This window comes from Hermetia illucens, chromosome 4 (genome assembly GCF_905115235.1).
Source record: "Hermetia illucens chromosome 4, iHerIll2.2.curated.20191125, whole genome shotgun sequence".
NCBI lineage: Eukaryota > Metazoa > Arthropoda > Insecta > Diptera > Stratiomyidae > Hermetia > Hermetia illucens.
The window spans coordinates 83,768,819-83,793,736 of record NC_051852.1 but is presented as its reverse complement, the minus strand read 5'-3'; the positions used below and the strand labels follow the sequence as shown (position 1 = coordinate 83,793,736).

The 24,918-nt window shown below is 41.6% G+C and overlaps 1 protein-coding gene across 3 annotated transcripts in view; it reads right to left on the bottom strand.

Annotated features, from left to right (window-relative positions):
• The window catches only part of LOC119655068 (gustatory receptor 68a-like), a 224,158-nt gene that overhangs the window by 155,679 nt on the left and 43,561 nt on the right, over positions 1-24,918 (bottom strand). The window contains exon 1 of one of the 3 annotated variants that reach the window (XM_038060761.1): positions 23,191-23,503. The exons of the other annotated variants lie outside the window; for them this stretch is intronic. Within the exon in view, the coding sequence (XP_037916689.1) occupies positions 23,191-23,259 (69 nt within the window). The 5' untranslated portion in view covers positions 23,260-23,503. Of the gene's footprint in view, positions 1-23,190; positions 23,504-24,918 lie in introns of those variants that run through there. 3 annotated transcript variants of the gene reach the window in all.

The window sequence follows — 24,918 nt, the reverse complement described above, 5'->3', positions numbered from 1 at the left end:
CAATACGGTATTCTGGATTTTTCTACGATTTCTGCTGTTGTTGCTATTTTTGGACGTCCTTGTCGTGGATCGTTTTCAAGGCTTGTACGACCACGTTTAATTTCAGCAACCCAACTTTCTACTGTACTAATCCAAGGCGAAAAGTGCTTATACACTATCAACTCCCATTCATAAATTTCCTTTGCTTTTAAACTTCCCAAAAAAAAAAATTCAATTGCTGCACAATACTTGAGTTTTTCTAGTGTAAAAAATACTGGGGCCAGTCGATACTAAATGGCTTGTAAACACAGAATAGATTGACAGATTGGAATGAAACTTCACATATGTTCATATGAAGAACGTATTAACGTAACAAAAAAAAAGTTAGGCTAGTAGCAACGCCCTCTCTTATCGAACCGCAAAACTTATTGAACAACCTAGTTCTTCATTATTAACTTATTGAGCAGATGTATTTTGAGGTATCTTGCCATGGGAATATTTCTACCGCCAGTGAGATTGGAAACATAACCAAGTAGGTTAGTTTAAGAATACATCAAAATATTCCCTGCTTATCGTAAAAGGCAACTGGAAGGAATACAATTCGGTGAGTTATCAGGAAGAACTGGTATTGAATATATTAGCTATAATTATCCTGGAACGCATCAGAAAGCACCTCGAAAGCTTGATCGACAGAGAACACGCTGGTTTCGGCCCTCGGTTCTCCTGTACCGATCAACATTTTGGAGCAGTGTACGGAGTATATACCATTACTAAATTCAATTTCGCCAGTTTATTCAAAATCTGGAAATCTCTTGTTGATACTATATGGAGGTAGTGCATAGAAAGTGACCATCACTGTTACTCACAAGCTTCAAGCGTTTATCCATTCGTGTCTGTATCATATTGGGGGTCAAGCAGTGCACTGCAAGATAGACTGATGCGGAATTTAGCTCCCTGAGGCCAGCCTATCTCTCTCTAAGGATGAGCTGTCTCTCCTCTGGGACGGTGTGTGCCTTTTCAGGGGCCAAGCCTCTCGTCTACCAAGACCGTTAGTGAGTGGTGATAGCCACACCCTGTACGAGGTGACCCTACTATTGACAAAACGCTACGGATCTAGACTGAGGGTCGAAAAACACCTCCCCCAATCCAGGGTGTCATGCGAACCGTGCCCATTGGATAGTTTGCAGTCGGGGGTAACTGACTGTATTCGAACGGAGCCTCACTGATACCTGGTCGCCTCAGTGAGTAAGTTAGACCTTCCCGTGCTACGGCGGGCTATGGCACGGCGGACCTCTTCACCCCCATACTCGTGGGAATCAAATGAGTACAAAACAAAAGAAAACAAAAACCAAAAAAGCGGGGCCCCGTACCGCACCAAAACTGGTTAATCAGGCAGAGGCACGTCTCCGAATTACTGAGAGCCAGGTGACTACACCCAAGAAGGGAGAAGTTGGGACGTCAATCAATGGATCCAAGGTGAGCATTGGTATACTGCGTGGGCTACAGCCAATGAACACCACTGCTCAAAGAGCAGGGACCAGCAAAAGCACGTCTGAGATAAATATAACAGACGTCAGGAAGGAGACAGGTCTCAGTGGCGCCGGGGTTAAATGGTACCTGCGCTATCTGAAGGAAGGCCTGAAACCAGAAGAGGCCCTTAAGAAGGCTCAGGACAGACCTAAGCCATCTCTACCGGAGCCGAGAAAGCGGGGAACAGCAGAGATCAGCCCGCATGAAGGGAATGCTCCCAAAAAATCCAGACCTGAACCCAAGGGAGGAGAAAACCCGGGCAGGCCAGGAGTGAAGGCAGGACCCAGGAAGCCCGCCATTAGCTATGCTAGGGCGCTCAAGGGCATTCGCCAAAAAAGGTTTCCCGAGCAAATACTCACTCGGGAGGAACAGGAAATCATTGAGGACTTTTCGTCAAGCGGATGATCAAGGGTTGGACGTCGAAACTGGTGTTCACCGGGATATGCTTTCGACCAGGCCTTATACTGGTGGACTGCGCGACGGAAGGCACCGCAGAATGGGTTAGAACCATAGTTCCTAGGTTGACAGGCTGGGAAGGGGTGGAACTGTCAACATGTGCTGAGGATGATATACCAGGAGTCCACATGGTAACAGTTTTTCTGCCAAAGGCCGCGGCAATAGAAACGGAAGATCTTATGAGACTCCTAATTGCTCAGAATGAAGTTCTCCATACTCGACTATGGGGAGTCTTCAGAAGCAAGGTGGAGGGCAAGGGTAAACTCCTCACGATCGGGGTAGATGACCGATCCCTGGAGGCAATTAAATGTTCGGAGCTGTCTATCAACTACCGATTTGGCAACATACCCGTGCATATGCACAAGGAAAAGCTGAGGAAAGAGACCTCGGAGGAGGCATCGGGTGAAAAACTTACCGAGGTCCCTGAAGAAGTCGCGGAAGCCATAGAGGCGGAAAGAACTGGATCAACCAGGCAAATAGATCTGCTGCCCAGTGAAGAGCAGAAGCTTGACGACCTAGACCTAGGACTCCTAGGGCTCAGGGTCGACAGCGACGCGCAGGAAAGCGTCATGTCGGAGGAGGAGGGTGACACTCCGACAGTGGAGAAGAGCTCCAAACAATAATGGAGCCAATGGCCAGCACTCAGATAGCCCAGATAAACCTCCACAATGCGAGAGCTGCATCTGCAGTGATTGCAAGGGCAAATTCCAAGGAGAACATTGGAATAGTGCTGGCTCAGGAGCCCTAGGTGTACCGGGGGCAGATTCGCGGTCTGCAAGGAGGAGGCATGCAGGTAATTTGGGACTCCTCTTGTGAAAAAGCAAGAGCTTGCATAATTCTCAAACGTAATTTAAAATACATATGTCTTTCAGAGTTCTTAACCGGGGACCTTGTGGTTATCCAAGTCTCATTGGAAGCCGGGAGGAGCACTCGAGAGGCAGTTGTAGCATCGGGATACTTCCCAGGAGACGAGAGCCGGGCTCCACCGGAACAAGTCGCAAAGCTGACGAAGTATTGCGAGGAGAGGGCGTTACAACTTCTTCTCGGCTGCGATGCCAACGCCCACCACGAAGTCTTGGGAAGCAGCGACACTAATTGTAGAGGTGAGTACCTTCTCGAATTTATTCTAAGCAATAAGCTAGAAATATACAACGTAGGGAACACTCCAACATTTGTGACCAGCACCAGACAGGAGGTACTAGATATAACTCTAGGAAATACCCTAATGAACGGAATGGTCAGGAATTGGAGGGTGTCGGATGATCCCTCAATGTCTGATCACAGGATAATCAGATTCAACATTGAGGGTAACTCCGAAATAAGAAGAATAATAAGGAATCCCAAGAGAACGGATTGGGAATCCTACACAACGCCCTTGAGCAACAACATTGCCCACCTTCAAGGGGGCGGTGATATCAAGAGCGAACTGGAATTAGAAACGGTGGTGGAAAACCTCAACACAATCGTCATTGACGCATATGAGGTCAGCTGTCCGGCCAAGACAGTCAAGTCATCAAGGGATGTACCATGGTGGAACAAGAACCTAGCCAGCATGAGAACAGAGGTACGAAAACTCTTTAACCGTGCAAAACAAACCAGGGACTGGCGGAGGTATAAAAATGCACTGACTGCGTATGGCAACGCGATCAGTGAAGCGAAACGGAAAAGATTTAGGGAATTCTGTGAAGGGATTGAACAGATCACAGAAGCAACCAGACTGTACAAGGCTGTAGCCAAAGACGGGGGAATACCCTCTGTCTGCTTGAAAAAGGAAGATGGGACATTCACCGAGAATGAGGAGGACAGGGTACACCTGCTTCTCAGAACTCATTTCCCGGGGTCCTACCCCTCGGCGGCAGGCGACAACAATCTGCCTGACACCCCAACAACGAATAAAAGGGGAAAGAAAGAGAGCTGGAAACTAGCAAAAGAGGTATGCTCAGAAGCTAGGCTAAGATGGGCAGTGGGAATTTTTAAACCAATGAAATCACCCGGAGTAGACGGCATTTTTCCAGCACTTATCCAGAGAGACCTAGGAATTATCTTAGAATCTCTTCTGAAGGTGGTAAGGGGGAGCATAGCACTGGGTTACAAACCAAGAGCATGGAGACAGGCAAAAGTGGTCTTTATTCCGAAAGCGGGTAAAAAGGATCCTTTTCACCCTAAATCTTTCAGACCGCTCTGCCTAACATCGTTCGTACTCAAAACGGTGGAGAAGGTCATAGACAACTATATTAGAACTAACGTTCTAAAGCGTAATCCCCTACATCACTGTCAACACGCTTACCGGGCAGGACGATCAACTGAAACTGCTCTGTATCAGCTGACAGAGGTACTACGGGACGCCATAGAAACAAAAGAAATAGCACTGTGCGCGTTTTTGGATATCAAAGGAGCATTCGACAAAACATCGCACACAGAGATACAGGATGCCCTGAGCCGCAAAGGAGTGGGAAACACCCTGGCACTCTGAATGGGCAAAATGCTAGAAAGCAGACAAATAGAGGTACAAACAGGTCCAAATTCTATTATCATGAACACCACTCAAGGCTGTCCACAGGGTGGAGTACTATCGCCGCTGATGTGGAGTATGGTAGTGGATGAACTCCTGGACGTGTTAACTAATACTGGAATACAAGTCCAGGGCTGCGCGGACGACATTGTTTTAATCTGTAGGGGCAAATATGAAGATACCCTATGTGATTGAATCCAAACCGGATTAAGGGTTACTAGTGCCTGGTGCAGGAAGGTGGGACTGCGGATCAACCCAACCAAAACCACCATAGTACCATTCTCTAGGAGGCGTAAGCTGGATCACCTGAAAGCCATAACATTACATGATATGGAGGTGAAACGAGAAACAGAGGTCAAATATTTGGGAATCACGTTAGACCAAAAATTACTCTGGAAGATACACACCCCACGAGGGCTCTGATGACTTGCAGATCCATAGCAGGAAAAAACTGGGGTTGCAGCCCGAAGATACTACTTTGGATATATACTGCAATAGTAAGGCCAATGATTACCTATGGAGCGGTAATCTGGGCAGAAAGAACTGAACTCAGCACACAAGCCAGGGAATTACATAAGCTCCAAAGGCTGGCTTGCATGTGTATCAGCGGGGCAATGAGTACATGCCCAACGGCATCCCTGGAGGTCCTTCTGGCATTAGTCCCTCTCCATCTGCACATACAGATGCAGGCAAGGAGATCAATATTCAGGATGGCCGGTAGTATGATTGAGGCGGGGAGCTGCCTAAATCGAAGGAAGATTGATATCCTTTCTAGGCGGTATCCCGAATTACTGATACCGAGGGACAACATGACAACAAGGTTTCACTTCGATAGGAAGTTTGAAACACGTTGGAGTAACAAGGCAAACTGGGTGAGCGTGGCTGCGACATACGGCTTAAACCAGCAACTGATTACTTGGTACACTGACGGATCCCTCACAGCAGAGGGAGCGGGTGCCGGTGTCATTGGTCCAAGGAAAATGTACTTTGAGCCAATGGGCAGGTACACTAGCATATTCCAGTCGGAAATATACGTCATAGACAAATGTGCCTCCTTTACCCTGCAAAGGAACTATAGGGGGCAGAACATAGCTATTCTCACCGAGAGCCAAGTAGCGATCAAGGCACTTAGGTCCAACCAGGTGAACTCTAAACTGGTATGGGAATGCCTTGAGAGACTGAATACACTCGGCTCGTCCAACAAGGTCTGGATACTTTGGGTTCCAGGCCATACTGGGTTGGAAGGCAACGAGGCAGCGGATGAACTAGCCAAGAAGAGAGCAGGGATGCCTCTACACGGGCCAGAACCCTTCTGTGGAATCGGAAACGGTTTCATGGCTATGAATCTAAGAAACGAAGAGAAACGGTTGAGGGAACTATATTGGGCGGGCCTACCAGGGATGGAGCAGTCCAGGGCGCTTATTGGGGGATACGAACCCATGCGTACAAAGAATTGCTTAAACCTCACCAAAAGGAACCTCCGAATCATAGTGGGAATTCTCACTGGTCATTGTCGGCTGAATTATCACCTAGGGAAGCTAGGGATATCTACGGACACTGCCTGCAGGTTTTGTGAGGAGGAGGACGAAACCTCTATACACGTCCTGGGACAGTGTCCGCCACTTGTGCAAAGTAGGTCGAGACATCTGGGAGAACACTTAATACAAGATGCAAAGCTGAAACAGTGGGGAACATACTAAAGTTCCTAACGGTTACAGGCCGGCTTCAGATACTATGGTCAATAGGTACACTATAACCAGTAATAGTTCTTCAAGGACGCGGTGCGACTTTCCCTTAACAGAATAATAATAATAATCACGTTATCATGTTATCAGATATCCATCGTCAGAAAATAATGGAAGCAATTGGAGCACATTGCTGGAAATCGGCTTCGAAGATACATAGGGATTCAAAACAACGACCAAAGTCCGCTAGAAAGTTCTCGGATCAAAGGATCATTTGCATGGTACTTTGATCTTTGTATGTAGATAAAAAGTCAAGAAACCGGAAGCTAGATGCTCCAGGTATAAAAGGTTTTATGTTTTCCTATGTGGGGAACAACAATTCGGTATGTACACAATTCAAAATTGAATTGCCTCCATTTTTTAAAGAGATATTTACACAAATGGTTTGATCTGGAAAGCATCGTATTGATCATACGTTACACACTAAGAGAAATAGCTTCTTCCTAATGGAACTTTAATATTTCACGTCAGAATCTTATTTGCATGGCTTAAGAGAAAGTTCATTCAGGCGGAATTGATGAGTTTGAACTGCTAACATACAACTCTACTGCTAATAGCCGGATCTCCATGAAACATTATGCGCAATACTGTCCTCTATGCTGGTACAAAATTTTATCTTCATAGGATGAACCCAAGGGGCATTTTTCGGTCAATTTTAAGAAAGGTAATGTATTACTAGTAAGTTTATTTAAGCGGATATCTGAACAAGATATGTTTTGAGGCCCAAATTTCATATAAGTACGTAACCCTGATTTTTTTGAAGATTTTTAGGCTAAATAGTTTCCGAAACTGAGTCCTGTCTCACTTTAAGTGTACACTTGGCTGAAAACCCCGCTTAAGTTCATCCTAGCACCACGAAATTTCGCAGTAATGTAGGCATGATATAGAGCATTCTACCAAGTTTGGTGAAAATTGCACCATTACTAAGAAAGTTATAAGTCAAAGTTGCCATTCCTTTGCAAATTCAAGACTGAGTGTCAATATCACTTGAAGGTAGATATTCTCACATAATATATGCTTATAATGGGACAAATGTAGACTCAAATGTCTTTATAAAAGAAATACCTTTCATACCTGAAGCGTCCAGCTTCTAGTTTCCCGACTTGTTTACTTAATATTAATACTTAATACTATGCAGAAGAAGAAGAAGAAAACTTTTGCGTTTGACATTTAGCACATACCCTTTTTGTTTTGGGAGTAGGGGTCAAAATCACTCTACTCAAAATGAAAACATGTATGCGTCTTAGCTGAATATCTTTTTTTTTTCAATTGAATTTTGCTCCTTCAAAAATCACCAATTAGACGTACCAACTTAGGACGCGGAACTCGCAATGCTACAAATCAAAGTTACATACGGGCAAATAGGTGGTCAAAGGGTAGTATAGGTCCCAGGGCGAAACGTGGATTGTTACCCACGATGGAGCATAAAACCTGGGAAATTCCTGCTGAACCAACAACAACAGCTCTACTACCAAACCCTATCTCCACCTCTATGTGGTGACCGCTGGGAGCTCTTTCTTAACGAAAAGGAAGGAAGGATGAAGTATGAAGGATGAAGGATGAAGGCGAGTCTCCCGCGCCTAAAAACGGGACAAATTGTACCAACTGGTCCTCCAGGTTGAGGGTTGGGCAGGGCTGACAACCCTACACAGAAACACAGAAAACAACTTGTTACGAAGCCACAAAAGGAGCCTCGGAATGGACGGATTACACAACGACGATCCCGGCAACGACGATCCCGGCAACGACAACGGAATAACGATTTGCGCATTTTCTCATGGAACGTGTGCTCCCTGCACAGAGATGAAGCTGATGAACAGCTAGCCAATACCCTGTCCCAATATAGGGCTGATGTAACAGCGTTACAGGAGATGCGTTGGACAGGGACCGGTTTCCTGGAGAAGAGCCACTACACCATATATTATAGTAGTCATCCAGTAAACCACGTGCTCGAAGTAGGTTTCTTAGTCAGCCAAAAAATGAAACCTGATGTTATCGGCCTTGAAAATATAAGCGAACGGCTAAGCACTCTGCGGTTCCGAGGCAAATTTAGAAATATAAGCCTCATTAACATTCACGCCCCTACAGAGGAGACTGCAGAGTCGAAGAAGGATACCTTCTACGAGGCAGTAGAACGAACCCTCGAAGCCTGTCCCAGATATGATATCAAAATCATACTTGGGGATTTTAACAGCGAAGTAGGGAAGGAGCCCGTATTCAGGCGATGCGCTGGCTCCCATAGCTTACACCAAAATACAAATGATGACGGACTGCGGATTATTCAATAAGCAGAGTCACACGAAATGGTTGTTGGAAGTACCTGGTTTGCGCGGAAAGCGATCCACACGGGACCACTTTCAACCAAATTGTGCACGTGTTAATTGAAGGCCGCCACCTCTCAGCCTTGATGAATGTCAGAACATATATGGAGGCCAGTATAGACTCGGATCACTACCTCGTTGGCATGGCGCTTCGAGCTCGAATAACAATACCACCCAGAATCCCCTCTGACAATCAGAAGGATGCCGCATACCGAGTAATGTTGCATTCTCAAAGAACGCGGGCACGCGCAGAGACTTATCACGAACTCCGTCGAGCGGAGAAGCGACTTCACAGACGGAAAAAGGAAGTCTGGGACCACCAACAAGTCTATGAAATAGAAAAGTACAGGGAGCAACCGCACCAGACGCGGAAGTTTTACCAACAATTCAGCAGGATGAAGCCTTATACATCTCGATGCTTATCCTGCCGAGACAAAGAGGGAAATCTGATTTCCCACAGAATGGGCATATTGGAGCGATGGGTTGAGTACTTTGATGAGCTACTGAACAACCAGAACATCGGCGGGTTGGAGGTCCCGCCAACTGAAGACGACGGACAAATACTGCCACCCCAAAGTATAGGAGAAGCAGTCCGTGCAATTTATCGGCTTAAAAATAATAAGTCGCCAGGAATTATAGTCGAATTAGTTGAATATGGAGACGACGAGTTACACCAAGTGGTTCATCAATTTGTGCTCAAGATGGGACAGCGAATCAATGCCTGACGACTGGCAACGAGGCATTATCTGTTTCATACATAAAAAGGAAGATATCACACAGTGCAGCAATTATAGAGGCATCACGTTGCTGAGTACCATCTATAAGATATTCTCGCCCAGAACATCATTGGCCCATACCAAAGAGGCTCACTCCAGGCAAATCAGCAACAGATCAGATTTTCTCTCTGCGGCAAGCGATGGAAAAACTGTTGGAATATGGACATCAGTTGCCCCATCTATTCATCGACTTTAAAGCCGCCTATGATAGCATAGTCAGGGTAAAACTGTACACGGCCATGAGAGAATTCGGTATATCGACGAAATTAATAAGACTGACTAGGCTGACCCTGACCAATGTGCCAGGCCAGATAAAAGCAGCAGGATCACTCTGAAGACCATTTGACATCAACAACGGTCTACGACAAGGGGATCATGCGTCCTCTTTAACCTGGCCCTTGAGAAAGTGATCCGTGATGCTGAGGTAAATGCAAGAGGTACGATCCTCTTTAAGTCCACCGAACTACTGACCTATGCTGACGATACCGACATCATGTTAAGAACCACCCGGGACGTACAAACTGCCTTCATCCAGATCGAGCAGGCAGCGCGAGATCTCGGACTGCACATTAATAGAGGTAAGACGAAGTACATGGTGGCAACATCAGCGCCAAAAACCAAAGAACGAACAACATGGAATCGCACTGGTCAAACGGGAAGACTGAAGATAGGAGACTACAACTTTGAGACCGTTGATAATTTCTCCTATCTAGGGTCGGACATCACAACCGATAACAGCTACGATGAGAAAATCCGCGCACGGTTGTTGTCAGCCAACAGAGCCTATTTCAGCTTACAAAAACTGTTCCGTACGAAACGTCTCACCATAGGGTCAAAGCTCTTACTGTAGAAGACAATGATCTTGCCAGTCCTCATGTATTCCTCGGAAACTTGGGTTGTTAGCAAGAAAAATTGCGAACTCCTGGCCGCGTTCGGGAGAAAAATCCATGAGGATGGACGATTCTGTAGCCTGCATAACGACGAAATCTATGAGCGATACCATGACCGTCCGGTTGTGGATAAAATGCGGCTCAATAGGTTACGGTGGGCGGGTCGCTTAATCCGTATGGATGGGGATGATCCCATCCGGAAAGTCTATAAGGGCAATATCTAGAAAAAAAGGCGAGGCAGACCCTGCTTAAAATGGAGCGATAGTGTAGGCCAGGACGCCAGACAGCTTTTAGGGATATCGAATTGGTGGACCTCGGCGCAAAACCGGGATGTCTGAAATTCCTTATTAAGGCAGGCCTAGACCGGATACCGGTTGTTGCGCCGTTGGTGATGATACGGGCAAATCAACCTGATGAGCAAGGCGAGGCGTTAAATGAAGTTGATAGGAAACAATCGAAACGAAATCAACAATATAAATTAATATAAACTTACGTTCCCATATAGCAAGTCATTCAATTTAAATTTAAGAAGTCGGGAAACCAATAGCTTGTCGCTTCAGGTATGAAAGGTTTTGTGTACTTGTTATATAAAAACATTTCAGTGGACATTTGTCGCCCTAATACCAACTACGTAATATATATGCATATATTATGTCAGAATATTTACTTTCGCGTGCTACTGGCCTTCAAAGCATTAGAATTTGGCAATTTTGACCTGTTATAACTTTTTTAGTAATAATGCGATTTCCATCAAACTTGCAGTGTCTGTGAGAGAAATATCCAATTTTCTGCCTCTGTTCTCCCCCCCCCCCCCCCCCCCCCCCCCCCTGAATTGAAAAGTACATGGAACGTACGGCAAAGTAGAGGAAGTAAGGTAAAGCTTCCTAATAAATTTGACGTAACGCGACATTTAAATCTTTTAGATAACTTAGCAAATTACAGATAAGTTCGTAATAAGGTAATAAATCGATAAATACAACTACTGCCAAATGAGGCGAAAAAACACTTTGGATTCAATGCCTCGAGCGGGATAATAACAGCACGGCATGGAAATTGTGGAGCGTTTCGTGCTTAAGTATAAGCATTATTGAGCTGTGCTTCCTATAACGTTCTTGGCAGAAATATTGTTTGGAGTTAACCCTCAACTTCAATAAATGTGAGGGAATTCAACGTTCTTCGTTCTTCATTTTTTTTCTAATTTCAACGATACAGAAGTAAATATAGTACCGTATGTTTGGTTATATCTTATATCTATACTAGAGTTGTATGCCGAACCATCTGCTATTAAACTTCAGCTGGCCTTTCAAACAAAATCCTACGATTGTAATAGTTTAAGACAAATTAGTTAGTTTACGGAATTATTATAAAAACAAAAGTAAACTATGTAAATGTTTCAAGTTCCATAAAGAACCGTTGTCCACATATGTACTATATTGACTTACCTCAGTTTTTAATCTTCCACACCGTATGCATAGCAAAACGATGTGAAGCCCATATGAACTTATCCACAAAAAGCTACCGATGTAATCTCGAGACTCGTAGCATTTTTTGTTCGTAGCGTACATAAAGAACCACCCTTTTGTGACTAAATAAGAGTTGAATGTAATACTGATAAGTACAATTAAGCCATAGTATATATTCAAGCTACGGACTATTTCGCAGAGTCTCCCATATAAAGTAATCAACAAAACTAATTCTATCGGATTCTCTTTTGAACTATGAATTTCACTTTCAAGTTTATTGTTAATTCCTCCTAATTGCGAAAACACCGTGAAACAAACACTTCCAACGAGCGACAGGTTTGCATTCGAAAAAGTCATTTCAATCCAAAAAATGCCATATTAAGTCTGGCCAATTCCAGTTATTGTCAAAAAATGCGTAGACAAAAGGATATAATACACATGAAAGTGCCGCGATAATCCCGAAAAGTGCACTATATTTGCATTCCCGTTCAGTGCCATTTGCATCCATTTTTTGTGAGTCCCAGGTGACGCACATCAGCTTTCCTAATATATTAACTTGGTCTTTGCCATGAATGTAACAAATGCATGCAATCGACAACGATACAATTACACCAAATGGAAATTCTATCGATTGAATGGCGTTCACTGTTTTGGAAGCCGAGAACCAATGATGGATTATTTTACGTTGTCCTAACAGCAAAACTAATATGGAAAATTGGATTAGTCCATGCGTGGTTACTATTATGTGTCTGTAGATTTTAGACCATCTCGATAGGCAAATCTTATCACTGCTGAACGTGAATAACGGTAGTGCCCCGACAATTTGTAATACAAATATGGCCCGAGATATCTCTTTCCAATTATTACTTCGTTTCATTCCGAAATAATAACGAAACGCGGCAACGAAAATTCCTCAGCGTTCAATTTATACAATAGCTTTCAATATACTACGTTGCATAAGTTGAATAATTGCAATGGTCACACAAAGAAATGGTTATTTTCCTGCATTTTGCAATGTATAATACAGTTAAACGTAAGCTTAATTGAAACTGAATTTATGTACATATATAATGTTGGCAACTTCTCGCGTTAAATTCCTCAGGATTACCTTACCAGGAACCTTTACGAATATTCCTATTCTCAACCATCCTTTACCTTTTATTGTCTTAATAAAAGTCCAATAGTGAACATTATATTGCAAGACCGATATTGCCACTATACATAGCCTGTAATTTGGATGCATTAAGTATGTATGTCAGATTATTCACTATAATGTGATACATATATTCTGCATTTCATGGCTTAGGGTGAAGTTAATTAACGCGCAGGAGACTTTTGACAGACTAAAATCTTGGTCATAATAAAGTTTCACCAAAACTTCCCAGCATCTTTGCCCATATTGCCATTATTGCACAAATTTATTATTCTACAGTCAATTTAAAGGAAGTTTTCAATAGATACCCAAAGCATTGTAACATACTGTTATTTACTTTATCTGAACAGGATCGGGATGGAGGGTATTTTTAGTCTAGACGTCATACAGAAACATCACAATGATTTTTCTCAAATTTTTCAGCTAGATGATTTCTGAGAATGGGCCCCTGAATTGAATATGAATTTTTTAACGTAAGTCATCTGAAGGTCACCTACTTTCCCTTGCCTGTCGCTACAATGTCTGCTCGCAGAAGAATACGAGTAGAACATCAGACATTTGCGATACCTCGCTGTCAAGTGGATAAAGGAACCTAATTTTCTGTATAGACAAGAGAAATTACGGACAATCCAACTGGAGATATGGATAAGCGTTGGCCCGGTATCAAATCTCATCCACGATGTCGATCAGCTGATGTGGTGAAAAGAGCACTTCATTATAATCTCAGTGATGTAATACCCAATGAAGTTAAACCTTTTCAAGATGATCTAGCAAACTATGGTAAGGGAAAATCATTTCTGCAATCAACGCAAAGATGTCGGCCTGGACTGGAATTGTCACAGTTATCTTCTTCTTTTATATATAAAAATCAATTGCTGTTCGTTAGTCTCGCTAAAACTCGAGAACGGCTGAACGAATTTATCTTATCTTAGTTTTGAAATGTGGAGGTCTAGGGAAAGTTTAAACGGTGAGAAAAATTCGAATAATTGCCGGTAAAACCCTAAAAACAGCACTTTTCTTCTTCCCATATAAACGTTTTTTTTTTAAATAAAATTTAGAGTTAATTTGACCTTTATTGATATTCAATAAAGTTCAATCACTTACTGTGTTCATCGGACCTCATATTACAGCTATGAAACGGACAAATTATTTAACGCAACTAGAAATATTTGACAACCAAGTGACAATCTTTTATTTCTAAAAAGACAAAAGACATCAAATGTTTCACAGCTCAGAACATGTTGTATTGGAAAATAGAATTTCTGTTTTTAGTACTTTTGTTTCTCACCATTTGAACCTTCTCTGAATTTCCATAAATATTTCAAGACCAAACTAGGCTACCTAGACCTAGACTAGATATTAAGTTTTGTTACAAATTAAATTTCTGAACGCAACGATAATATTTGACATTTGATTTGACAACCAATTAATATGTCAATCCATCCTGTTGCACTTTAGAACACGGAAAGAAGTATTACGATATTGCGTTACGATATCTATGAGTGCGCGAGAACTTTCTTTACTTTGGCGATCCTTTGTGATAGTGACATTACAGGTAATGTGCTCTTTTTTTTTAATATTTTGTGATTGTGACACTTTACTGCTAAGTGAGCGAAAAATTTTCTCACTTTGATTATTTACAATTTACGATGCCGAGGAGAAGACGACCTGACTTAGGTCGTCGCAGTCAATCAAATGTGCGAAGAGCTACCTCACGTGCTAACCGCACTGATGACCAGAGAGAGACAGATCAAGAAAATAGTCGTATTGCTATATCAGAACTGCGTTATTTAGTGAGTTTTATTATCACTCTAGGCTAAGAATGCAACGAGTTCGTGCACGTAAAACACAACAACAGCAATCACGACATAATGAAATTGATCGAATCCGCAGACGGAATGCTTCACAATATGCTTTTTTATTAAATACGGATTCGTTTTGTTTGTTTTAAAATTATTTTATACAAAAGTTTAGGTCTTTTATTTATCGATTGAGGTAGTACGAAGTCTGTCGGGTCAGCTAGTACAAGATTAAGTTTTGTGTGTTTAGTGTGCAAGTGATAAGTTCAGCAACGAAGCAAACACAAGGCAGAGCAATGAGATTGAGAGGTTGACGTTCCCATCAACCATCGCGCTAGCAAAAACAAGCATGGAGTTTTGTCCATACCTGAATCAAGCGGCTACAGGCCTCCTACTGGTAGCCCCCATCAATCGATATACGAACGTGAGCGGCACCCTAGCGAACACTAGAAAGAGGGTCACACATTGTCAATCAAACTGCGCAACGTTGCGTAATTGTATATTCCATACACTTAATTTTCCGCACTCCCCTGTATCCTTCAATGAATTCTTTCCAAAATTCTCGATTCAGCTTCGTCGCCATGGTTACTAAAGGATAGGTTCCATAGCGAAAACTGACAACTGACAAATATTGCACAACGAAAGCCAACAAACCCATAAATAGCACGAGACTTTGCTCAAACGTTTCCATGCAACGCACAATAACAACGCATGCTGATGCACAATTTGTTGACAATTTATGAGCCCTTTAATACAGGCATCGCTAAACCTGCATCCATTCATATGCAATGGAACAAAACAATGGATTAAACACAGCAGTTGTACTGGAAAATTCACCCTCTCTGAAGATCGGTGGTACGGTTCCTAGAAAAGACCTTTTATTGCACGAAAACGAAAACCCCAAAAAAGTATCTCACGTGATTCTTAGTTATGGCTAAGGCCACACAACTATGACTAAAAGAAGATGTTTCTGCACATTTTCTTCTCAAAATTTGCTTCATTATTCGGTTCTCCTTAAGAGACTTAAGCAAATTACTGTGAATTCAAATCTTATACCAGCTCACCAATTTGAGTTTAGTGAAAATCATTCCACATGGACATCCAGTCAAAACTTAAGTATCACACTCGATGCTAACCTCAGCTGGAAAAAGCACACCCTAAAAGAGAAGGGAGAGTTAAATGACAGAAGCAGGTAGATATACTGGCAATTGGTGAGGAACCAAAAAAACCAAATCTGAAAATTGAGAGATGTCAGCACACTTACGGTTCGATCGAATAATAATAAGGGACAAATTTATTTGGGTCAAGTCGGTATTCATGGTTAATCTGACTGTCCTTGCCCCCTTATCCAGAGCCGTTTGACCAAGGTCCATAATAGCGATAGAAATTCCATACTCAACCACTCCAAATATCCCACCAATTTATTCTTTACCAAATGTTTATCATCATCAACAGCGCAACAACCGGTATCCCGTCTAGGCTATTAAGGTAGGCCTAGGAACTCCACACATCCCGGTTTAGCGCCGAGGTTCACCAATTCGATATCCTTAAAAGTTGCCTCGCATGCAGGCCCACGCCATTGTTCCATCTCAGGCAAGGTCTGCCTCGTCTTCTTTTTCTACCATAGATATTGCCCTTATAGACTTTTCAGCGTGGATATGGACTAAAAAACCCACCCATCGCAGCCTATTGAGCCGAATTTTATCTACTACCTGACGGTCATGGTATCGCTTATAGATTTCGTCGCCAAAAATTCTTCAAAGGATTCTTCTCCCGAACGCGGCCAAGAGTTCCCAATTTTTTTGCTAAGAACCCAAGCCTCCGAGGAATACATGGAGACTCGCAAGATCATTGTCTTGTAGAGTAAGAGCTTTCACCCTATGGTGAGATGTTACGAGGGAAACAGTGAACAGTTTTCGTAAGCTGAAATAGGTTCTGTTGACTGCCAACAATCGTGGGCGCATTTCATTGTCTTAACTATAATCGGTTATGATTTTCGACCCTAGATAAGAGAAATTATCAACGGTCTCAAAGTTGTAGTCTCCTATCTTCATTGTTTTCGTTTGACCAGTGCGATTCGATGTTGTTCGTTGTTTCGTTTTTAGCGCTGACGTTGCCACCATGTACTTCGTGTTACCTTTATTAATATGCAGCCCAAGATCTCGCGCCGCCTGCTCGATCTGGATGAAGGTAGACTGTGAATCTCGAGTTGTTCTTCCCATAATGTCAGTATCGTCAGCTTAGACCAGTATTTGGGTGGGCTTGAAGAGGATCGTGCCACTCGCATTCACCTTAGCATCACGAATCACTTTCTCCAGGACCAGGTTAAAGAGGACGTATTCCTTTGTTTTAGACCGTTGTTGATGTCGAATGGTTTCAACAGTGATCCTGCTGCTTTTATCTGGCCCCGCACATTGGTCAGGGCCAGCCTAGTCAGTCTTATCAATTTGCTCGAGATGCCGAATTCTCTCATGGCTGTGAACAGTTTTACCCTGGCTATGCTATCATATCATAGTCGATGAAAAGATTGATGTCCATATTTTAACAGTTTTGCCATCATTTGAAGAGTGTGCTTCCTCGCTTCTAAGCAAGAAATATTAAGTAATTTTTAAGGTTTTGGGTAAAACAACACCTTATTAAAATCGGTTAATTATCTATCTGTCTATCACACGCATTTTCCTTGGAAACGGTTATAGCTATTGACACGAAATTCGGTGCTAGGTACTAATGGGACAAACATCCTCTCAAATGTTTTTATAAAAGAAATACACAAAACTTTTCGTACCTAAAGTTTCCAGTTTCCGGTTACCCCATACTTTTTTTTCTACACCAGCAACGCAATGATATTAAGCCCAACTCCACCATCCTCGAGTTCGTATTCACGATCGAAAATACGAATAGGTTTGTTTGCACTTTCGAATTCGTGTTCATTTGTGTAAATACGAAAGTTTTCACTTTTGGAATACGGACCCATACGTATTCGTATTCATAGAAAATTATCGTAAGAATTTATTTTTATTCGTATTAACGAGTACAACTGAAGGCTTATCTGAGAGACCGATTTCTGCTCTTCGATGCTGGAAAGCTGTAAGTGGACAGGGATGACTTTGGTTTTTCCAGAATTTTTGTTACATAAATTCTCAGAGCCAGATCTATTTCACTTGGTGGTGCACACCTTTTAAGTTGCAATTCTTGGTTTTTCTAGCCGTACCATACCGTATATAAACATAACATTCGGTGGGAAAAATGTAGCACCTCTTTTTCGCAGCTGCTCAGAGGTCGCAAGGAGGTAGACAGAGCAAGAATCCTATCCACCAAGCAACACCAAATGGCCAAGGAGAATCTCCTCTTATTGCACCGGGAACCCCTTTATTCACATTGACTTAGTGGGCGTGATGCAGTAAGTGAATATTCCAAGGTGTTGATCGAGTCTGTATCGGAGCTGAGAGATAGCACTAAAGAGAATTTCTATGGTCTGCCTTCTCAGTGCGGTTACTTGCGGTTGGCACCTTTGCGGAGGTTTCATGGGGTTTGTAGTTATGTCCACATTGCAGGTAGACCTCCTGCCTTACTCCTTAATTCAATTGAGGGTTTAGTGCTTACATCCATCAGTATGAATGCTAAACTTACCCGCGGTATAATATAGATGGTGCCGTCCGACTTGTTACAGTGGTATTCTGACTGTTGTCACCAAACCAATCCGACCGTGGAACTGACGTTAAACCACCTGTACGTAACTTCTTTTCCGTAGGTGTTCAGAGATGGCGGGAAGACGGACAGTGCAGCAACTCTGCTGACTCAGTTAATTCCAAGTCGCCAATGAGAACTTCCAAGCGGTGAATCGCTGTATTCCCATTGACTTAATGGACGTGGTGCAATAAGTAAATGCTCCAAACCCTTGGGCGATCAGACACGCATCTGCTACCAGAGGTTGTCAAGTACCAAAAAAGCAGAAAGCGGAACAGTCCTCCGTTTTCATATGTCCTGAGGGAATTCCCATGTTCTTACACGGTTGGCGCCCTTGTGGGCGTTTCATGGTAGTTGTGTCCGCCTTGCGGGCAAAGTCCCATGTGTTCTTAAGCACTCTACAGCTCTGGTTCCGTACTCCTTAGTTGTGGTAGACGCTTTAAGGAGAGGTGACGGGTTCAAATCTAGATTTTTTTTATTTTTTTCAAACTGTTCATTTTTTAAGGAAAAAGACAGATATTTGGATGAAATTTTGCATATATATTGTCATAATGTTATAGTTTAAAAAAACCGGATTTTTGAATTTTTCTAGCTGGTTTTTGTTTGCTACAATTTTTCTAAATAAAACGTCGAAAATTAATGGCGTGGATAATTTCGGGTCACTGGGACGTCCAAACAAAAATGAACGGAAATCAAAAAATTTCGCAGAAGAATAACTAAATGGCGGCGATTTTTAAAATTTTTCGTTTCTTTGGCGCCAAAAAGCCTGTTGTTAATCAAAATATTTAGCACTTATCTCCGCCTTCAGGGTTCAAGTGTTTTTTATCCTCCACACCAATCTAAAAAACGCTGCTTTGAGAAAAGCGTTTAATAATTTATTACAGTATTGACAGTAGTGACCCTTCAGTACACAAGCCGAATCATAATCGGCTTTAACCTGCCGCACTATGTACAATAGCTACGTCTCTTTGCTGCCCCACTCGATAGCCCACGCATTAAAGTCACCGGCTATCACTTTTGGACCTCATCTCCTTGCGTCGTGAACAAGATCGTCTAACAGGTCTTCAAACTCAGGCAGTGTGTGGCTCGATGGGGCGTAACAACTATATACGAATATAACGCTTATTTTTGCCCACACAAAGCCGCTAGTCGCCTGACCCATTTTGTATTGTATGGCTTGACGACCGCACGCCCATATCGCTGCTTCAGCAGTCGAATCTGTGACCCATACACCACCATCAAGATTTCTATACGGTTGACTAATGATAGCAATCTCCATCGCGGATTCGGAGGTGGTCTGCGCAAGCAAATCTTGTGCGACCCTGCAATGTTTAAGGTTTATTTGTATTAACCTCATTTTTTCACTGCAGTTGACGCCTTCCTAAATTCTGGGCATTTACCACTTCCGGCAATATGCCGGTTATCCCTTCCCTTCTTTTCTTCACACAAAATGTATTTGGGGTCCCTATTGCTCTACTTGGCAATATGTTCTTTTTCTCCACACCTTCGACATCGATTGGACCGCACCTTTTTAAAGAGATCTGCTCCCTTAGTCGGCAAACAACCCATCAAATCCGAACCTTCCCCACGACCAACAACTTCTGCGCTGACTCTACTGGCAGTCGCATTGTGGCCGTTTGTGTACCGCCATAAGCTTTTCTTAGGCTCACGATAGATTCTTCGCTGAATTCCTGCAACTTGAATTGTTCCTTCAAGGCAGTGCGGATCTCTTCTCTGGATGTTACCTTATCGAGATCTTTGCACTGTATGTAGACCTCATGTTTTTGGAAACGAACCGCGACATTCCCCGCAAGTGAGTTTATAACTTGGTTACGAAAGCCGTCAGTTTTTCCCTTGCTGGATTTTCTCAGCTCAAACATGAGATCCCCTTTCTGGGTACTCCGGATTTTGCTGACATTTCTGCCTAGGCCTTTTAGGTCGGGGTCAGATTTCACCTTCTTCGGTATCTCCGCATACGTTAGATGTCCTCTGCTGGAGATTACAATTGCCTCCGGGGAAATTGGCACCTTTGGTTTCTTGTATCTTTTTTTATTCACGACCTCAACCCAACCATCGTGCTTATTTACTTTCAGTTTCGGTTCGCTAGTCGGCTTTCCTACTTTAGGTACTTTGAGTCCTTCTGAACTTTTAGTTCCGTTTGTTGGACTGGACTGTTGGATTTCTTTAAGGGAGTCATTCTCAGAAACTACCCCACCGAAAAATCTGAAAAAATCAGAATAGTGCCACTATATGGTGCCTGGGCTCCGAAAAACCTTCCATATCGATATCTGTTCAAATAAAGTTAATAATAGTATATTACCATAATTTTTAGTAATTGGTTGCAAAATCCCCCTTAAGTTCATCCTAGCAGTGATGTAGGCTATAATATAGAGCATGATCTTACCAAGTTTGGTGGAAAGCGTACTATTACGTCAAAGTTGTTGCTTCTATGAAAATTCAAGACTATGAATGTCAATATCGCCCGAAAGTGGATACTCTCACATAATATATGCATATATTCACATGCTACGTACTAAGAAATACACAAAACCTTTCCTACCTCAAGCGTCCAGCTTCCGGTTTCCCCACTTGTTTGATTTTCATTCATTATTCGAACAATTTCAATTGATTGATGGTCATGGAAATCAATTAATTTAAAAACCGGTTCCCTAACGGATTATTCAGCGGTTTTAATTGAGTGCATTACATTTGAAAGGTTTGGTGATTTTCTTAAGAATTGTGTAATTTTTACGTAGATGTAGCGTAGACGTTTTGGGGCTGAGGGATGATCTGAAATTTGGGTGTCGTTTGTCTGGGGATGTTGGAACAGTGCTGCCATCGTTATTCTATCGGTATTTTGTGAACAGAGTTGCCGCGATTGCTCTCTTTAAATTTCTTTAATGTTAATGCGCATGTGCAAAGATTTCATTGTTTTTTGTAGAATTTTTTTTGCAGATGTGCTGCCATGAATATTTTTATCTATTTTCACATAATTATACTAAAGAACGTGAAATTTCCACATTCGGCAACCCAGTATTTTGCGATTTCACTTTGCCGAAAATCCTTAAACGACAATCTTTTTTTCCAAAATATATGGCCTAAAAATTCAAGAGCGGCAACCCTGCCATCTACGGTCTACTGTCAGCAACGATTCCATAAAAAAACATTTTAAATCCAATAACGACAACCCTATTTATAAAATGTCCATAAAAATAAGAGCAGCAACACTGTTACAAAGTTATTTTTGAAGTAGCTATTAAGCAAAATAACGACGATGTGAAGAACCCACAGAAGGAAAATAACTCTCCTGGCTCGCTGTCAGTTAACATAAAATAGGGTTGTTAATTACTTGTTAACAACTTTGGACTAAGTACCGCCCGTCATATTTGGAAATAACAAATTCAGTTGTTTTCTAATCAAAGTTGCCAACAGACCGACGAACATACAGTTTTAAAAGAGGGCTTTGTTCTATACAAAACTTTCATCTTCAACTCGTACAATTTGCGACGCCCGGTCCCTACAGAATTAGTTAGAAGGTTAATTGTTAACCGCTATTAACGAATAACAATTGATTAGTCATAGTTATAAGTGAGAAACTAATTTTTTCAAATCGGGAAACAGGAAGCTGGACGTTTCAGATACGAAAGGTTTTGTGTATTTCTTAGTACGTAGCACATAATATATGCATATGTTATGTGAGAGTATCCACTTTCGGATGATATTGACATTCATAGTCTTGAATTTGCGAAGAAACGACAACTTTGACGTATTATAACTTTGTTAGTAATAGTGTGATTTCCACCAAACTTGGTGAGATCATGCTCTACACTATAGCCTATATTTCTGCGTAGTGCTAGCATGAACTTAAGGGGGGCTTTGCAGACCATTACTAAAAATTATAGTAATATAGTATTATTAACTTTATTTGTACAAATACCAGTATGGAGACCAGGCACCATATAGTGGCAGCCTCCTGATTTTTTCAGATTTTTCGGTTTGGTAGTTTCTGAGAATGCCCCCCTTAAAGGAATGATCAATTTCAACCCCCCCCCCCCACTCCCCACCTTTCCAACAAATGTCAAAACTAAAACCGGCTTCGAAAAGTACTAACCGAGACCTTTAATTTGATACCCCACGTGACTATATTTGATGAAAAAAATTTTACAACCCCCTTTTGCATGTATGGAGACCCCCTCTTAAATTCGTTGTAAAAGAATGTAACTCACTGTATACGTGGCGGTTAACAGTTCCCACCTTGTTACAAAATTTGGTGTCAATTGCTATAACCGTCTCCGAGAAAAATGCGTGTGATGGACAGACGGACAGACAGGCAGTAAACCGATTTTAATAACGTTTTGTGTTTACACAAAACCTTAATAAAAAATGAAAATTGAAAAAAGTAGTTGCTCACTCGTGATTGCGACTGACCAGTTGTTAGTCGATCATTGCAATTGATAACTGAATCAATTATTAGTCGAATAATTAGGTAACTAGCAAATTAGTTACGTACTGCCAACACTGCACCACAGAGACGAACAGAAAATTATACCACAGGCTATCCGTGTGTAAAGGGTTTAATAGAACATATATTCCCACCGAATTTCTTAATATCAGTTCGTGTCGTTTTTGTGATGTGCTTCACTGGCAGATAGACAAATATTATGCCCATTTTGATAATGTTTTATTTTCTACAAATGCTTAAAAATACCAGAAAATATCAAAATAAACTTGACTGACACAACGAAAATAAAACTTGAAACTTACAAATTAAGAAATTTTTAATTCTTTTTACTCATACAATACCTAAAAACAGGAAGAAATCTTTCATGAAATTGCAATAGAATGGGAAGCAGGCCCCAAAGTCCAAATATTAACTTACCTCAGTTTTCAATCTTCCACATCGTATGCACAATGACACTATGTAAAGTGAATAAGAACATATCCACATAAAGCAGCCAACATAATCCTCAGATTTATAGCCTCTTCTCTTTATGACGTATATAAAGAAGCAATTTTTTGTTAGGTGATAAGAGCTGAATACTATACTAATGAAGGTAATCAAGCCATAGCTTTTATTTAAATTATGAATTAATTGACATAGTCTCCCGTAAAGAGCAATCAGTAAAATTAATTCTTTTGGATTCTCCCTGCAACCTTGAATGTCACATTCAAGTTCGTTATTGATTCCCCTTAATTGCGAAAACACGGTAAAACAAACACTTCCAACATATGATAAATTTGCATTTGTAAAAGTTATTTGGATCCAATAAATACCATATAATATAAAATCCAGCAAATCCCAATGACTGGTAAAAAATGCACAGACAAAAGGATATAACACACATAAGAGTGCTGTGGTAGTCCCGAAAAAAGCATTATATTTGCATTTTCCTTCATCACTAATTACATTCATTTTTCGTAAGCTGCAAGTAACCTCCATAAGCCGTTTTAATAAATTAACTTGGTCTTTGCCATTAATCCAACAAATGAATGAAATCGATAAGGAGACAACTACACCAAATGGAAATTCTATGGCTTGGGTAGTGTTAACGGTTTTGGAAAACGAAAACCAATGTTGGATTATTTTCTTTTCCCCTAACAGCAAAACTAAAATACAAAATTCAATGACCACGTGAATGGCTACTATTAGATGTGCGCAGATTCCTGACCATCTCGATAAGCGAATTGACCTCCCAACACTGTCCAACGTGAAAAGGGGTAACGCACCAATAATTTTCAATATAAATGTCACTCTAAACAGCTCTTTCAAATTAGCATCAGGTTGCATTCTGGTATAATGATAAAAGTACGATAAAAGCTATAGTTTTGTATAATAGTTTCCTATATAATGTACAGACTGCGCTCCGTAAGTTAAACAAAAACAATGGTCACGTTTACAACTTATTTTTACTTTAATTTCGCAATTAACCTTTATATGTATATCTTTTTGTACACGACCTTAATTAGTTAAATATTATAACTCTGTGTATGCGCAAATTTTGTAGTTTAGTCGGAACTTGGATATGCTTAAGTAAGTCCACCTGTGTCACTATCATCCGTTTTGTCGGTTGAAAATAACATCGCGCTAGATAGATTCTATTAGGTTGTTGCAAATGAAATGTCGGATTTTTCAATGAAGTGAAGTTAGTTATGATTTTAATGTTTAAAACTGCCGCAAGGTGACTCTGGTGGTATGGGATAATTGAGTATAAATAGTCGTTCGTTCGATCAAGGAGTCATTTCAGTTTCAATCGTCATTGAAGTTCCAAGTAAAACTCAAAGGAAAAAGCATGGAAGGGAGTCAAAAACGTCTACTTTTTCTATATGAATTTAAACTTGGTCACAACGCAGCGGAGGCAACCAGAAACATTTGCAGAGCATTTGGAGCTGACGCAGCAAACGAACGAACGACACAGCGGTGGATCGAAAAATTCCGATCAGGCGACATGACCCTCCAAAGTGAACCTCGTGGACACCCAGGACCATCGATCGACAACGACGAGTTGCGTTTGATAGTGGAATCTGATCCCCGATCATCGATTCGTGACATTGCAGAGAAAATAGGCGAACACTATTCGACAGTATCTCGGCACTTACAACAGCTTGG